Consider the following 17,224-nt stretch of genomic DNA (forward strand, 5'->3'; position numbering starts at 1 on the left):
TGAGTTGAACTGATCGGTATGTAAGTGGCGGCCGGCTGAGCGGGCTGGGCTTCTAATAGGTCCACACTTAACCACCAGTAAACACAGACTTGATCTATCACATTTACAGACTCTCAAATAAGCAAGGTTTCACGGATTCTCTTATGCACCTACTTTCACTATTTCCATCGAGCTTTCGCGGGTTTAGCTTATAAAACCGGTACGAAATTGTGACTAAAAGACTAGTTATACATGTCGTTTGAAAACACAATAAACGTTTACTAAACAAATGCTTTCTTATTTGTCTGGCATGTCCAGACATATAATTGTGTTGAGGAAGTTTTGGGATGTCCTTGAAACCCGTCGTCAACAGCAGCATGTGGTAAACACTCGGCAGCGTATCAGAAAAGCCTGATTCAAGCCAGTCACATATGCTTTGTCTTGGTCCAAAGGTCAGAAAATAACTTTAGTCTCAGCGATCCTTCATAAAATACATCGCGAGTATGCACGTGGTGACTATCATCATTAAGTCTGCATCGCTCTCGGACATGTATTGCAATATCTCAGCCCCTGCCTGGCATTCCATCCAAGAACTAGAAAGACTCAGTAGTGGACTCCTTGGAATAATTCTTACAACGGAGTTTTCGGCTCTCTTCTCAGTAATCAAGTGATCTTATAGATTTAAGCGTGGTGGAGTGATTCCCTTGCAATGATGGCTCAAACCAATACGAAGTCACTCTGCGCCGCACAAATCAGTTACATGACTTCAGAAAGATAATGCTCCATTAAAAAAAAGTATATGAAAGCTATTTAGGTCTAGAGAAACTTTATGTAGTAACCAGAATGCAAAACGCCCCATTTAATCTTTCGAAAGCACATTTATCACCTCAGCTGCGGCTGAAATAGATAGAAGAAATGATCTTCCCGGGAGAAAGACAGGTTAGCAAGTACTAGTACTTTGGTCCCGAGTATTATACGACTTTTTTTGGTGTAGTGTCTAATACAGGTTGTAGAATGATTCAGGAGAAATCGAACAGCAGACGACAGAACACTAGTCCAATCTGCAAAACTGAACAAGGCCCAAATGGAGCAACATATAAAGACCTCCATAACCCTCGATATTACCTTTCTCTTCCACTCACCACTATCCACAATCAGTTCACACTCTCAGTAGACGCTCTCACCTCAAGTTTCATCTCAGCCATTCGGTTTCTTGGGATTACTCTCGCTCTTGTCACTCTTTACTATCAGCCCTTATAACATAAAGTCATCCATTCAAACGAAATGTCTTACAACGCTCCTGCTACTGCTCGCGCCGCTGTGTGGAGCCTGAAGTCCTCCAACCCTGATCTCCCCGCGGAGTCGGCCATCTTGCCTGATGATGGCAGTAATGGGACCGAGTCTGTCTTTGAGAATGACAATCGCCGTCTCGTTGACATCAAGGACTTTGCTGATGGCGGCAAATTCCGATGTAAGCTTGCCCGTATTCTGAGATCGGGGTCAAGAAGATACCGTGCCACTGTATATGTCAATACGCTAACATTATTTCTAGCTATCGTCAAGATCCAAGCTTGCTTCAACAAGCGACCAGGTGAAAGTGTTTGGATGATGGGTTCCGGCTGGCTAATCAGCCCGGATACCGTTGTTACAGCCGGACATGTGGTCTACGATTGGGGTCACCGCCTTCAGAGTGCTACCGAGATCAAGTGCTACATTGGGTACTCTGGTCGTGCTTCCGTCAGCACTCCCGTTGTCCAAGCTCGCTTTGGAGAGCGGATAATAACTACGGCTAAATGGGTTGAGGCTCCTGGAAACAGAGCCAACGATGTCGCATTCATCAAGGTTAATCGACCTTTCACGGGCAACCTCAGGAACATCCCTTTTAAGGAAACTCCTCTTTCTTCAAATGGGGTCACCTTGGGTGTTGTTGGATATCCTGGAGACAAGTACCTTGAGGGCCAGAACGGACAGAATATAGAAAAGGGTGCCCGGATGTACGAGGAGTTCGCGCCCACTAGCTATGATATTGGGAAGAGCGAGCGCCACATGGTTGAGTACGGAGTCTCGACCTTTGCAGGTACGTGGAGGGTTATCTAATTAGGTCCTGCAAGATGGTTGACTAATGATCATTCAACACCAGGTCAATCCGGCGCTCCAATCCTCCAGGCCACCAACAACTCTTTGGTGGCCATTGGCACCCACTGCTATGGTGGCGGCGGCGACGAAAGCAATTCTGGCAACTCTATTGGCGGCATTTATGGAAACAACTACCACGCCTTTCTCGCGCTTTTCGATAGCAGCCAATTCCCCGACTCTCAGCGCTCTGGCATCAAGGTGATCGATGCCGATACCAACTCTCGTCCTCGTGTTGAGGTCCGGAACATCAATGGTAACATCTACAACGGTCACAACGGTTACAGCGGCACCAATGGCGCCAACGGTTACAACGGCGCGAACGGCTACTACAACAACAATAACAACGGCTACAACGGCCTTCGCGTAGATGCCGCGGTCTCGCCCTTGGGGGAGATCAAGTACAGCTCGGGCGCAAGTCTTCAGGAAAGCTCAGATGAGGAAGGCTTCTTCGATATCATCAAGTCAATTGCGAAGGTCGCGGGACCTGTCGTATCAGGTGTCACTCCCTTCCTTGGGCCTATTGGCGGTCCCATCGGTGCGATAGCCGGTGGCATCCTCTCGACTGTAGGCGGAGCTGAGAGTGCCCTCGTTGATGGAAATACATCAAACGCAGTCGACAATTCCATCAACTCGGGGGCTACCGAGAGAGCAATACTTGCCGAGGCTTCTCTTCAAGCACTTTTGGAGCTAGAAGACTCCCAAGAGACAGCCGAGGTTCTTAGCAGAATCAACTCCAAGTATAACGCATTCAGACCCAAGCTGGATGCAATTGCGAAAGTTTCTCAGCCCTACCTCACTGAGGCTGGACTTTATTTGGCTCATCGCCAAATCGCACAGTTACAGGAGAAGGGTATGTTGGGAACACAAGAGTCCGAAATTGAGCTCCCTCGCGTTCCTTTGCAAGGAGTCAACCGATCGACCTTGTCTCGCTACGAGGGTCAGCAAGAAGCTTTTGTCCAGGGCCTCTTGGCGCCCACGCGGCCAGTTTCGAACGAAGAAGGGTTTTTGGACTTCCTTGGACCCGTGCTATCCAAGGGAATCAGCTTCGCCAAACCATTCATTGCAAGCGCAGCCCAGGGAGCACTTGGAGGCGTTCTCAATCGTCTTGGTGGTGGCGCAGAGTCTTCTTTCGACGCACCCCCAGGTACTCATGAGCATGCCACCCTTCTTGCTTTCAAGCGCGCCGCCGCAGCGGAGGCTGCTTTGCAGACTCTCATGGAACTACCTAAGCACAAGCTTGACCGTCTCTACGTCAGCAGTCCTCGAGCTGACGAGGAAAGCATCTTTGACGTCATCAAGGCCGGCGTTCAGAAGATTGCTCCAGCTGTCATCGACATCGCCAAGACGGCTGTGCGTAAGGTCGTGCCTGTCATTGTTGACGCTGCATCGCAGAGGATCAAAGACGCTGTGGAGCCAGAGAGAAGTTCGGCTACCCAGAACAACCCAGGCTCATACGGCCTCAACCCAGCGTCTCAAACGAATGTCATTCGAACCAAGCCGTCCGTGAGGGACATGTTTGTGCAGGCCTCCAAGGGCACGAAGGTGAGCGAGAACCCAGATGACTTGGAGCCCAAAGAGGAATACATCCTGAACACTATCCTCGAGGACATACTGAAGTCGCGTGAGACCACTTGGGTGCCCTCGCTTCACAAGCGAAAGTCCTGGGACTCAAACGATGACGGTTTATGCATGATGGATGAGGAGCCGCTCTAACGATGATAATCTGAATAAACTTACTAATTTCTTTTGGAACTATGGCAGACTATTCTTACGTACTAGTGGGACTAAAGGCTCTCCGTTGCCCGCTGCTCTGTTGTGACGGTGGTCGGGCCAACTGAGTGTCAAGCGGCCATACAAACCAATACGCCATCACCAACTGTCAGCTTCACCTATACTACACAATTTTCTCTTCCTGTTGCTCAAGGTTACGTTTTCTTTTCAATTAGGTTGATTAGCTACATCGCCCTTTCCCCTTTGGATTCACTATGGATTGCGCTACAAATAGAATTTCAGCTAAGCCTACAAGCAACGACCCCTGCGACGTGATGAACCATGACCAAATGTTGGGCGCAGCTACTGGCTTAATAATACTCTACAGAAGTTGACAATTGCAAACATACGCCGAGACGAACATTCTAGAGAAGACAGCAACAATGACAGCCAGAGTGTGAGGTCTAATTAAAGTAAAGGAAAAAGCAAAGAAGTAGGAGAGGTATGATTGTATCTTCCTGTGCTGCTACTTTCCTTGTTCTCTGGAGCTGCAAGCAAGATTGATAAATATCAAAACAACAAAAAACATACAACACCAGGTATTCGCTGGTCGTCACCGACCCAACTACTAATCCGGCCCTCACTGGCTTATCTATGGGAGAGCGGACGGGATCCCGAGTTCTCCAGTGGGTATGGTCGTATGTGACATAATCGAGTAGAATTTTGGAATATGAACTATGTCAATACCTCACTTGAACCGTATAGATGGAGCGAAGAAGTGATAGCTTCGCCAACCCAAAGTGGTGGGCACCATTCCCACAAACGGACGGTACGGAATATAGTTTGGCCGTTCAACCCTGTTTCGGACGGTGAGGATACCGTCGGTCTCGTCTCGAGACACCGAGGAGCAACTCCAACCCCCGGGCGTATGTGTCAAGACATTCGTTCTGGAAAGCAATCCAAGGGTCTCTACTTCCACACCGCCGCTACAGTGAAACGCTTTCTATCGGCAAGAAGCAAATGATCAAGTGTGAGGCGATCGGAAGCATGGCTGGCACAAATCCGATGCCCGTCGCCATCGCAAGAGAGGTAACAGAATAACCTGACAGAGATGCAATCAACCGGGCGACGATACCGCCGCAATTATCAAGCAGACGACCATCACAGAGCGTGTGGGTGACGAACGCAGTAAGACAAATGAAACCTTTACACTCACGACAATGGCCCTGACGCGGCAGCCTAAGCCTCTCATCCCTTTAAATGCCAGATGTGTACATTCGTGCCGACCTTCAAGGTGTTGAGTACTGAACATGGCATTTTATTGTTTCTTGTGGTGAATACTCATAGTGTACCTGTGCGACCCTACGGGGGAACGTCTTGGATCGTCTCGATATCTATCGCGGGGAATATACGAGCCACCAGCGGGGCATTTCTTATGGGCCCCGCCCACACATATGCGGTATTCATTGGCCCCTGGGCACACGAGATACGGCAGGATAGTTAGAAGAATCAACGCACCATTCTGACTAGTATGTGAACCCATATAGCGACTGGGACAATACCTTATGATCTCTCTCGCATTTGGATACTGCCCCTCCTGTAGGTCCGGTCAGCTACAAGGCCAAGTGCGCATTTTGTGCTTTACAATGAGTAGTCATATGAACGAATGAATGGCTGAAGATATAGAAAAATAATGTCTCGTTGTCATTTCTACCCCTAATACCTCCTACGTCCTCCAGCCTCTAGCCTCTAGATTAGTCAGTCTTTAGTCCCCTCAACTTCCAAGGAGTCCTATCGTAATTAGCGCTTGAATACCCCACACCATAGAACGATTTAGCCACAATCAGCAAGATGAACATGATGGCCGGCCAGCAGAAGGCTCGCCCAAACGGGCTGACGATAAGCAACATTAAGAGTGGCTGGAAATATAGTAGGTTATGGCATGTTGCTACACCAAAGCCTCTTGTAGGCTGTTTGCGGTTGCATAATGCATCCAAGCCATTGACACCATCCAATAAGGCTGCTTAGAATATCCAGAGACCCTAACTATACTCTTGAAAAGCCGCATTCCTATCAGCTGATATGGGTGTGCAGAAAGACACGGCGGTTGATGCCGCAAGCTAAGATGGGGCACCACGCGAACTCATTGGCTCAAAGGTACAGGACGGACGATGTCGCTGAAGTGGTAAAAAGGTAACAATATAGGGGCGTTAGGTAGTGGTCAACGAAAATTACATCTTAAATATTACTACTTAGTGATTAATTACCCTTAATAAATATTTACTTGGAGATTTGCTTCCTTGTCGCCGTTGTTCGTAAGACACGTATAAAATGGCTGGTCCTCAGATGACATGGTGAAATGCCCGATCCCACTCAGTCCAGAGCCCTCAAACAGAGACGGGCCCGGTAAAAAGCTCCGGCGAAAGACGACAGAGGCCTCGGTTGAGTCCAGCTATATACAGTTAGTAAACATGTATAGTATTCGGGGCATTTAGTAGTAACTCACGGTGAATTTGTAAACAAAATTAGTACGGCCCCCCATATCAAAGATCCCAGGGAAACACTCTGTTGATTTTCCATCAGTAGAGCCTTTAACCATGTACACTGAAGTTCCAGTTGGTTCAGGAATGGACCCTAGTGAAGTAGGCACTGGTGTGGCGGTTGTGATGACGGTACTAAATCCTGTGGGAGTTATAGACGGCAAGCTTGTAGAAGTTGGGCTAAGGTCGTCGTGTTGGCAAAAGCCACGAGCCGCGTCTCGCTTGCTTTTCGAGTCACCACTACAGGTGAACTTGCTGAACCCGTTATAGGCTACTGGGAAACCGCCGTCAACCTCAGAAGCCGGCATCTTGACGTACGCCAGCTCTTTCAACAGGTTCTTGACGTTTGCCGCGACTTTTCCTTTTACTTGGAGCCGTTCGCGATATTTCTCACTGCTCAGCCAGGTGGCGATCATTCCGGCCACTCTTGGTGCTGCAAAGGAAGTGCCGAAAGTGTGTCTCGTCTCCCACGTACTGTCTGTCCTTGCGCATTCGACTTCGCCCATCGCCAGCACGGTGACCTCGTCAATATCGCCTTGTGAATAAGATGCGCGGGCGCCATTGGACTTCATGGCACCGACGGCGATGATGTCTAGCTCCTTTGCGAACGCGGCGGGGAACCCGTCAATGTGCTCATACTCTTGGCGATCGTTTTCTGAAGCCACCACAACGGGGACGTCGAGATATATCAGGAGCTCCATCTGGTCTCTCATACTCTCGGCTGTGGCATCCCACCCGTCTTTTAGGACTTGGATGCCGAACGCTTTGCTCTTTGCAATGTCGACGCCAACAGTGTAGACAGACATGGTGACAACGGCCTTTCCCTCCAAACTTCTCTTCGCTATGTCGTCCGTCACCCAGTAGAGGGCCGTGATTATGTCAGAAGTAGTGAAGGGATCGGGGAGTTTGACAATGACAATGTCAGCGCCCTTGGCTGCGCCAAAACGGGGCCCGTTGACGAGGGACTGGACACAGCTGCCATGTCCCCTTTTGGTATCACTGTCCGACTGGAAGGTGTTCTTTGCAACGTACATCCAACGTTTGAGACCGGGCGACCCAGCGTATTCCTCGTGAGTTGGGTTTGCTCCGGTATCGATAATGTAAATTGTGATGCCTTTTCCTGAACTTGTAGGGTAAGCGTACCCGTACATATCATTGGGATCGTATGATGCATAATCAGCGGGTTGCGACAAGGCCTTTAACGAGGCATCTGCCCCTGGATCATAAAAGACGCCTTGGGATGCTAATTCGGGGCCAGGACCGAGAGGTGGGCTCGTTGCCCTGCCCGGGGTGGAAGGCTCATCTTCATCGTACCCTACGTCGGATTCGGGGAAGATCCAGGCTATATCCGTGTCGTGTAGGAGTTCTAGTTCCTTTGCTAATGTCGCCATAGTGTTGAAACGGAAGACCATTGTTTGGGTACCCTGCTCATCTTCTCTAAGATTCGCATCTATAGGTCCCATGACATACGGCTTCATTCGATCTTGAAGGGCCGTCCCAGCCTCGCGGGTCAACTCTTCAGTAACGACAACGTAGGGAATTAGAGGCGCCGAAGAAGCAGTTGCCGAAGACAAGGAAACCGTGATCGTGCTGGTACTTGTGCTTGTGCTTGTTCCCGTGTACGGGGCCGATGTCAGGGTTGGCTGGGGCTCCAAGGGCTTCGGGTCATCGGGCTCCGGATCATCGGGCTCCGGATCATCGGGCTTCGGTTCGTCCGGGAGTTCTCCAACTTTGGTTCCTGCAGCGGAGGAGCGTTTTGAGATAAGGGAGGTCATGCTGGCCGCGGGCGTCGTAACAGGTGGCGCAGGCGTCGACAATGTTACATTAGAATAGTGAAACGAAGCGGCAGCAACGACGGCCGCAAGGCAGAGCCAGGTGCTGAAAAGCCTTATGTTTGCCATGTTGGGAAATAGCGGCACGCTGACGGATGAAAGCGGGAAGAACGAAGGAATGGTTCAAGAGAACCAGGTATATGTTTTGAATAGAGTAACTGGAATGGTTGAAAAACGAGCAGGCTGATTCAGACGGTTCAATGAGTGGAATCGCAAAACATGTTGCGACATATGCGGAAAACAGCCGAAAACTAAGGATGGCTAGGAAGAAAGTGACACCATAGAGCCAAAGTTTGAGGGAAGATGAAAACAATTACAGCTGCGTAAGAAGGGGGGGGGTATAGGCAAGAACGTAATGCTTGTCATAAATTGTCAAGACTGTTAAGACATAGATGATTAGCCTTTGATACCAAGCAGATTGGAGATTTATTTATCAACTGTGAGTATATTAAATAACATTGACAAACTACTTAACGCACAGCTAGAGACTCACATACTTTCGATAGAAAATTCACAGCTATAGCTAAGCCCGAGCGGTGGACCAGTCCACAAAATGTAATATACTTCGATTTTGCAGTGCAAAGGTGCAAGGATGTACAGAACTCTATTTTAGAAAAGTCAAAGAGTCCAACGCACATTTCCAGGGTAAGGTCACATTTTCAAATGAACGAGCTAGAAAATGCATAGCAAGACGCGATTAATATGAGGCTTTTACCAAGGTTGATAAAGACGGTCTTGGACACGCCGGTGCATCACAACACGCCCATCCCGACGCACCAAGTTGAAAGAAGAAACTTGGAGGTCTCTACCTCCCCCTTCACATTAAAAGAAGAATAAAACAGAATTCGTCGTCAGACGAGGCTAGCAAAATAATGTGTCGACGTGTATAAGGATGTATTTGGCATGTCATCGGTCAGTTGACTCGGATACATCAAAGACAGTGAATCTTAGAGACAATCTGACAGACACTGTAGAGGCCGGTAATCAAAGACAGCGTTGAGCCAGTTAAAGATCAGAATTAAGAGATCTAGAAACCGCAGAGAAATGCCGATAGGCTGCTTAGAGAAGTCGATAAGCAGCTAGCTCAGTCGGTCGTTGTTGTTGTGTTACCGTATCCTCTGACTTAACTGAAAAACCGCATAGACCATACGCTAGACCCCTTGTAGAAAGCGGTCAATCTATTTCTACACACACCCACCCATGTAACCCTAACCCTTGCCGCCAAACTTGCTGCTTACGTAAATGACTCCCTGTATTTGCCACATCTAGATCCCTGTTTCTGCCACCACGCCAGCCCCTTTTCAGCAGCCCGCGGTCTGTGCGGATTTTCAGTTAAGTCAGAGGATACGGTATTCTACGCCTGGGACCTCTGGGCGCCTGGTGTGGCTGAATAGCTAACCAATACTGGCAAGCATCCCTGTCCACCTTCCACAATGCAAAGAGTAAGTACCCAACATCATCGACCACTGCCATGGCCAAGATTTCAACTAGATCGTACCGTAATGCCAAGTGCTCAAATGGCTCTTCAGCATCCAGGTACCATACGGTCCTACCCCTTAACAACCTCTAGCGGTTTAGGGGGGGTGGGGGGGGGGGCGTTCCGTGCAGATCAGTTAGTCATGTCTCAAAGCATAGGTCGAAAAACTTCGGTATAGAGGTCATCACCTACTACAACGCGCTATAGTTGGTGTCTGGGCGCCGAGCGCTCAGCACTTTGCTTCGGATAATCGGCAAATGCGCAGGCAAATTCTGGCTCCCTAGTTGGCCGGTTAAGACAGTTCACACCTTCAAAATCATAGCAATTTCGCTATGTTTCATATTCAGCATTTGTTTGCCATATGTGTCGCTAACTTTTCATGCTGTCTTATGAGACCCCAAGAGGAGCCTAAATGCGCTTTAGTATCTTGTACTAAAATTCGATACAGACACCGTCGCATACATGCTTATAATAAATATAAGGGCGTCGAATCAAGAGGCTTGTTACTTTGTCCTAATTCCTAGAGTCACTCCCGGACGACCATCCATTTGTGCGACGCTATCAGCAGATACATAAGTGGCCCTTCTTCTCCAGCGGGCTATTTACGTATGGGACAGGGAACCGGGGTGGATAATAGAGATTCAGATATCCCCCGCATCGCGGGCGATGCTCCCGTACCTGCAGCCGGGGGCAGGGACAACGCTAAGGGACACTGTGAGGACATCAATGCACAAGATCGCCTAGCTGCTAGCACTGTTGCGGACAACACGGGAAGTGCGGGTACCAGGGCGTGTCGCGTCACTGGCACCAGGGCAGGCCGAGAACAAGGAGGACTAAATGCTTCACTGATTTGCATAGGGAGGTGTGGGCAGTGCCGGGTGGACGATCGGTGGCGGAGTTCCCCGGGCTGGCGGCACGACAGCGGGCGACGATCCTCCGACAGTACTTTGTGCAGCTTGACCCCGTTATGGTACGAGAGAAGGATATGGTTAGGATACTATCCGTACGGCGGGAACATTTCCGACTACTGCTAGAATGCCTGCCGTCTTTCATGTTGGACAGGCTTGACTACACACTAATAATCAGCTTATGTGGTATGCACCGGTGGTAACAGCGCTACTGGTGACGAATACGACTGTCAGGTTGCGTAATACAGAATGTCCTACACCCACTGCTAATAATCCATCCATCTCTTTGATTCTACTTACTGACTAGACCAGAAATAAAAGCAAGACGAGACTGAAAGTACGGTAAGGCAGAGAAACTCCAGAGGAGACAACCAGGGCAGGGATAACAATGTTAAACAGTGAACTTGATAAAGTAAAACCAGCACAAGTTCTCAAAGCACATACTTTCGTCGTGAGAAAGCAGCGGCACCTCAAATGAGATAAGATTGGGTTATGCGGGAATACAGAGCGGGATAGAGTACGGAGTATTTGTTGTGATTAACCGCATACAATTAGGGGTTAGCAAGGTAAAGAGGAGTAACTTAAATTGAACTTTATGCATGGAATAAAGATGTTTTGCCTCCTTTCAATCTAACATTCTTTTGGTTAAGCTTCGGTAATACCGGTCATACCGGCACTACCGACGGCTGCCAATCTACAGGGCCCACTACTCGTGTTTTAGTGAAACTAATTAGCTGTTGGACAACCCAACTCTATTCCTAGTAAGACAAGCAAGCGATATTTGTAAGGCAGTAAGCAGTAATTCAAGGACTTGCCTATTCTACTATCCAAAATATACATATTGAATGCTTTTCTTCCAAAGTGACTCTTATCTAGGAACTACAATTCCTAAGAGTTACATACCTTCTATGTTTAAAGCATTTTACCAGCGTTTATATAATAGTCCAGCTCTTTATTGCTCCTTTTTTCTTTTAGGTATATTCACCAAGTTCCAAAGCTAGGTATGCTCTTATTTAGTCTGAAGCACCTTGTGCTACTGATCAGCCTATCGAATGTCACACTGGCGCTTAAAACTCTAATCGGCTATCGACGAGTGAACCGAGTAAGCATCGCATACGTCTTGGATGACAAGCTGCCCAGTTATCTGATTGCCAAATAGCTCGAAGCCTTCGAAATCAACCAGCGAAGAAATATCTTCCGAGATCCCGCGCGGGATGACCTCGCAAATCGGAATCAAGCTGCCCAGATTGGTAATGGTGTTTACCTCTCTATGACTGTGAATGGCTACGATGGTGAGCGGAACGACTGGTAAGCAATATATGTGTAATCTTGGATGTGCGGCGTGAGTTGAAAGCTAATTAAGCATACGATATCTTCAATAGGTGGTGTTATGTTTTAGCGGAGATGGGCCCGCTTGGTCAGGCACCAAAAGTTTGGATCCCCAAGCGTTTATGGGATAAGCCCGAGATCAACACTGCGGCCTATGTACAAGGGCATTTAAACGAGCCGGAATCCCCGGACTACGCCTTAAGGCTGTCCCAAACAAAGGGTTACCCCAGCGGGTATATCCAAATGTTAATACCTACACGAATGGTTCAGGACAACACATTGGGTACTAGCGCTTATTGTTATAGGAACAGACAAGAGCTGCCCTATCACCAACCTGTTTCATACGACTGGCGGAACTTCCGCAACCATCAATAATATCCTAGGAAATGTTAAAGAAGGCAAGGAGTGTATATACTATTTGATAGGCGAAACGGCCCCCCGATCAACACGTAGTTATCTGAGTGATGTCTGTCTCTAACCGGCTGTGATGTTTTCATGCCCCCTTGAAGTTAACTTAGTTGGTGTCCATTGCCTGAATTTAGTATGCTGTTTGGCTGCGTAAGGTGGCCTGGATAACATCAGCAGCATCATGGCTGTTCCTGACCTCGGCGCCGACGTGGAGTGGTCCTATAGGCCGAACATGGAAATACTAAAAAAAGAAAACCACCCTGGCCGTTTTCTATTCAGATAATCCTGAAATTTCCAATGTTCTAGCCTAGCCCCGCACAGCCAGAAGCTTGCAGTTAACCTTACTTGGGCACATAGCATATCGGGATCGGGCGGTCAGTTTTCAAGCCAAGTCAGAAACCGTGCCATATGGATTGTTGGAGACAGAAAAACCGTAGCAAGGCGAACGGCGCCACAAATTACGACATGGCCGGAACGCCTGAAAAGGTTCAGCGAGGCCCTGGTTAATCATCGGGGGCTCCTTAGGGGCCGAGTCCGCCAAGGTCAGAAAACAAGAGAAGCAAAACCACAAGCAAGGCACGGGACAATGGGACCAAATGTAAGCCAGCTCTCCACAGCTAGCTGTTTCATGAATGCACATACACGGAACTTGGGTGAAGTTAACATCGGAACTCCCGTGCCGGCATTGACGTCTGCTACATTGTCATCATTACGGAAGGGCCACAGGATGGACAGTCGGTAAGCTTGGTGTAATACTTGGACACAAAGTAGACCCACAATTGCCGTGCTGCAATATCACCTCGTGACACTTGGGATTGAGCCTCGCATCTATTTCCTCGCTACTACGAACATTTTTGGAGTGTCAAAGACGGATGGCCTTCTACGTGTGGTCGTGGAAAAGCTGTGTGTCACCCCCGCCCAGATGGAGAACTGGGACCGGGATATGCAGCCTCCCGCTCGGGAGGGTATAACTCAAATACCCTGCGTATGCACCACCCCCACATCTGCACCACTAGCACTACCACTTTCTTCCTACTTTTACTACCTATATTACTAGGCCTATAGGTAAACAACTTATATATAGCATAATATAAAGTAAAAAGATTTTTTTAGAACTTTTTTCAGCTTACTAAGCTTTTTATATAAGTAATAAATAAAGTTAATTCTTAAAATAAAAGTATTTATTAAAAAATAAAATATAAATTAGTATAAGTAGCTAAAAAACTATATAAAAATATAGTAAAATACTAAAGTAATTATATTACTATAAAAGTATATTACTAAGCTTATAAAGACTAAATAATAGTCTATATATATAATAATAGCTTTAGTATTATAATAAAACTACTATATTCTTAAGTATTTACTAGTTTTTTATATTATATACTATAAATATAAGTTATTAAAGTATATTATAAGAATCTACTTAAAAATTAGTATAGTATAATATATATCTTAAGTTATATAACTTATAATATTATTATTAAAAGATTTTTTAAAAGTAAAGTATAACTATTACTACTTTAACTTAGTATTATAGTTCTATTATTATATAGTATAGTAAACCTTCTATATACTAAGTAGTATATTAGTACTATAGTATATAGTATAAGTAAAAAAAATTTATTTTTTATATATAGCTAAATATTCTAAAAATTATATTTTTTTAGTTTTATACACTATATAAAAAGTAAGTAAATTTATATATAGTAGCTATATATACTATATATAGTACTCTTATATATATATAAGCTATAATAAAGCTTATACTATTTTTTATAGATTTTTAGCTTTACTATATAAGTATTTATTAAGATTTCTAGAGTTTTAGAAAATACTAAGATTTTCTTAGTAAAAAAGAATCCTTAAGTATTTACTACTAGTACTTAGTTATATAAAGGTCTAAAAATAGTATATATATATAAGAAAGTACTAATAGAACTAAAGTATTTTATAAGATTTTTTTCTTAAATTTTATAGCTTAACTATAGTAGATTCCTAAGGCTAGAAAATATAGTGTATTTTGGTGGGAATCCACTGTTTTGGAGTGGTGCAAATGTGGGGGTGGTGCATACGCAGGGTATTTGAGTTATTGGCTTTCTACCTCGTAGAGCATGAGGATTGTGACAGGGGAAATTCCAGCCACGTATCAATAAGCTGGGAATCCCCGAGTCTATGTTCATGGCTCACTATGCTAAGGCGGGCTGACCCAATAGAACAGCTTTCGGTGTCGACCTATGGAAACCGATGAATAGGGGCCGGTAGGATAAGATGCAGGTGATGGAAACAAGCTCGATTGTAGATGGAGAGGGAAATGTCATATTACGAAATATCAGTTATTCCAAGATGATTTTACGCACAACACTCAAAGCTTGACTTTACAGGACCGCCTAGTGACTCGTAGGCTTGAGAGAGCGGCATAGACAGTAGATAAGTCAAAGCACCCGCTTTCCGATCACCCCCACTTGGCGATCACCGATTTCCCACCAAAATACACTAAAATACACCAAAACTACTCCTTTTTACTATAGCTATAACAGTACAACCCTAGCTTCTATAATTCTATAAAAATTATTATAGTTAGTTAAATACTTACTTTTACTATACTAGGTTTTTTACTTTATTTTAGCTAGTATAGTTTAAGATATAGTACTTTATATAAAAAAGTACTAAAATACTAGTAAATTATAATTAGCTATAACTTAGTATTTACTATTAGTATAAGCTTTAAACTTTATAAATAGCTTTTCTATATAGTATATTAAGTAATTATATTTTTTATATAATATATTTATCTTTATATAAGCTTATATATTAAAATTAAAATTTTTCTTATAAAGTTTTCTTAGTAAAACTTATATTTAAGTATATACTATAGTATAACTTAAATAATCTACTATATAAGCTAGCTATTATATACTTTATACTATAAAGTAACTATATAAAATATTATAGGTTTTTTTACTCTATAGTTCTAAAGTTATATAGATTTTTATACTGTTAAAGAATACTAGTAAAATATACTAAAACCTTAACACTTTTACTACTTTAGCTTTAAGTAACTAATACTCTACCTATACTTAGTAAAAAAATTATATAACTAGTATATAGACTTTATATATAATTCTCTATATATACTAATTTTCCTAGAATTATTAAGACTTGTCTTATATAGTTAAAGCTATAGTGAAAAAGAGCAGTTTTGGTGTAAATAGGTGATTGCAAAGTGGGGGTGATCGGAAAGCGGGTGCTTTGACTTACTATTAAGGCCAAAATCTGCTTTACGGATAATGATGTCGTACTACCTTATGTATGTACTTGCGATCTTGTCCACGTAGAACCGATTGAGCGCTGCTTGATACCTGACATCCCATCCCAGTAATCGCTCAGAAATAGATCACCCTTCCCTTACAATGAGGTGAACCAGCCGACTCTGCGACCCCGGGAGCATCAATTTCTGAAAGTGAAATCTCGAGTGTTTTCTTGATCCGTTGATTTGGGAATGGTACATGACCAGACCTACCATGACCACAGAGAGTGACAACATGACAGTAATGGCAGTCCAGCCAGTTGGCAATAGGGCAAGTTGCTAGATCTAAATAGTTGACCTTCTACGATATCAGTAGCATTGGCAGACATGATGAATATCGCCTGCATTAAACGACAAAGTCGGGGTCAGCAAGGTTTAAAAGTACTTAGTATGAACCTGGACCAATCAACTCAATTTTACTCTCTGTATTGTCTGGTATCATGTACCCTGTTGCCAAGAATCAATATCATCCCTCAGATTGATTGATACTAATATTAGGAAGAGGTTGGTATGGTCTTTCAATGTGGATTGGCTTGTTAACTGCTTACCAAGTCTTGGCGAAGCAAACAATCTCACACTTCGTTCTGCCTGATCACATGCGTATTCTGCTAACTGAACGGCTCCGGTCTACGCTAGGCAGAATTTCCTACTCGCCTTGCTCATTGTTTTTGTTTGGCTCTGGGTTTATGTGTCCGGAACCGCTCGCTGAGAAGTGGTTGCGTCTTTGGCAATTAGTCTGCAGATGTCGTGCCACTTCACCGAAAGTACTAAGGAAAGCTTATGCTCCGCTCCGCCGACATTTTGGATCCTGGTCACAGCCGCCATCAGCTTGGCGGCACATGCACATCTCCAGAAGTTGTGCAATACAGTACGGGTGCACCATCGCGTTGAACACCTCTCAGGCTCTGATCAAGAGCAGATCGCTTAGCCGTTGGAGCTCGAGCGTTTCTTTCGGCGTTCTTCTGGATGCTTTGGCAATATAGCTTGGATTGACTGGAGTTTCCAATCCATAGTGACACAGTGTCCCCCAACAGCAAACTGGATGGTCAACTGCGCAAGGATTCCTTGTTATGAGGTTCTCTATTTTTCATCTTCTGGGCGAATTGCTGGAAGCTTCGAAGCTATCCGGCGTTAGGGGGGGGATTGATTGAATTTTCCACTACCACGGCACGAGATTAATAAGGTATCATGTCACAGCGCTTTCTTCATTAAAGTTTAGCACATTGTGCGTAAGAAATTTCAACTAGGTTGTGTACCATTGAAATGTAACCGAGGTAGTTTTCGGACCTCAACATGAAGACCATAAGTGTGGCCAGTTGCAGGGCGTTAGTTTCTTCCCCCATCCAGCGGTCTCCTCTTGCCACGAGAACGAACTTCTCTACATATAAATCTGAAATCAAATATTGGCACTTCAACCAAAGAGTTAGATGAAGTTGCTCACCTGATCTACTATAACTAAGCTTGGAGTACTACTTTGGTCTTGAGCCATGATTTAAAAGGGTGCCCCGAGGCGTTTTGTAGTACGTATCCCCGTGCGACACACTCACCAGCTAGGATGATGCCAGTTCAGGAACCCATATGCGCCAATCATGACA

At 45.2% G+C, this 17,224-nt stretch overlaps 3 protein-coding genes across 3 annotated transcripts; 2 read left to right on the plus strand and 1 right to left on the minus strand.

Moving 5' to 3' along the window:
- Positions 1 to 1,158: 1,158 nt before the first annotated feature.
- LY79DRAFT_694135 (ATP synthase F1) lies at positions 1,159 to 3,828 on the plus strand (the record flags this gene model as incomplete). Its single annotated transcript, XM_060564791.1, has 4 exons — positions 1,159 to 1,450; positions 1,532 to 2,056; positions 2,120 to 2,338; positions 2,483 to 3,828. Exons 1-4 carry the CDS (start codon positions 1,264 to 1,266, stop codon positions 3,826 to 3,828), a joined length of 2,277 nt encoding a protein of 758 aa, XP_060410521.1. The 5' UTR covers positions 1,159 to 1,263.
- A 2,672-nt stretch (positions 3,829 to 6,500) lies between these two features.
- LY79DRAFT_638723 (subtilase) lies at positions 6,501 to 8,140 on the minus strand (the record flags this gene model as incomplete). Its single annotated transcript, XM_060562301.1, has 2 exons — positions 6,501 to 6,545; positions 6,641 to 8,140. The coding sequence occupies 2 exons, from the start codon at positions 8,138 to 8,140 to the stop codon at positions 6,501 to 6,503; spliced, it is 1,545 nt and encodes a 514-aa protein (XP_060410522.1).
- Positions 8,141 to 11,378: 3,238 nt separating this feature from the next.
- LY79DRAFT_564372 (uncharacterized protein) lies at positions 11,379 to 12,375 on the plus strand. Its single transcript, XM_060558648.1, has 3 exons — positions 11,379 to 11,684; positions 11,742 to 11,890; positions 11,965 to 12,375. Exons 1-3 carry the CDS (start codon positions 11,586 to 11,588, stop codon positions 12,284 to 12,286), a joined length of 570 nt encoding a protein of 189 aa, XP_060410523.1. The 5' UTR covers positions 11,379 to 11,585; the 3' UTR covers positions 12,287 to 12,375.
- Positions 12,376 to 17,224: the final 4,849 nt, after the last annotated feature.

This window comes from Colletotrichum navitas, assembly GCF_030913465.1.
Source record: "Colletotrichum navitas strain CBS 125086 chromosome Unknown LY79scaffold_67, whole genome shotgun sequence".
In the NCBI taxonomy this organism is placed as follows: Eukaryota; Fungi; Ascomycota; class Sordariomycetes; order Glomerellales; family Glomerellaceae; genus Colletotrichum; species Colletotrichum navitas.

Excerpts from the sequence above, each read along its gene's own strand:
- LY79DRAFT_564372 (XM_060558648.1), top strand. The coding sequence starts at position 11,586 with ATGCTCTTATTTAGTCTGAAGCACCTTGTGCTACTGATCAGCCTATCG. Across the intron at positions 11,685-11,741 it reads GCTATCGACGAGTGAACCGA|CTCGAAGCCTTCGAAATCAA; the intron begins GTAAGCATCGCA and ends ATTGCCAAATAG. Across the intron at positions 11,891-11,964 it reads GATGGTGAGCGGAACGACTG|GTGGTGTTATGTTTTAGCGG; the intron begins GTAAGCAATATA and ends TATCTTCAATAG.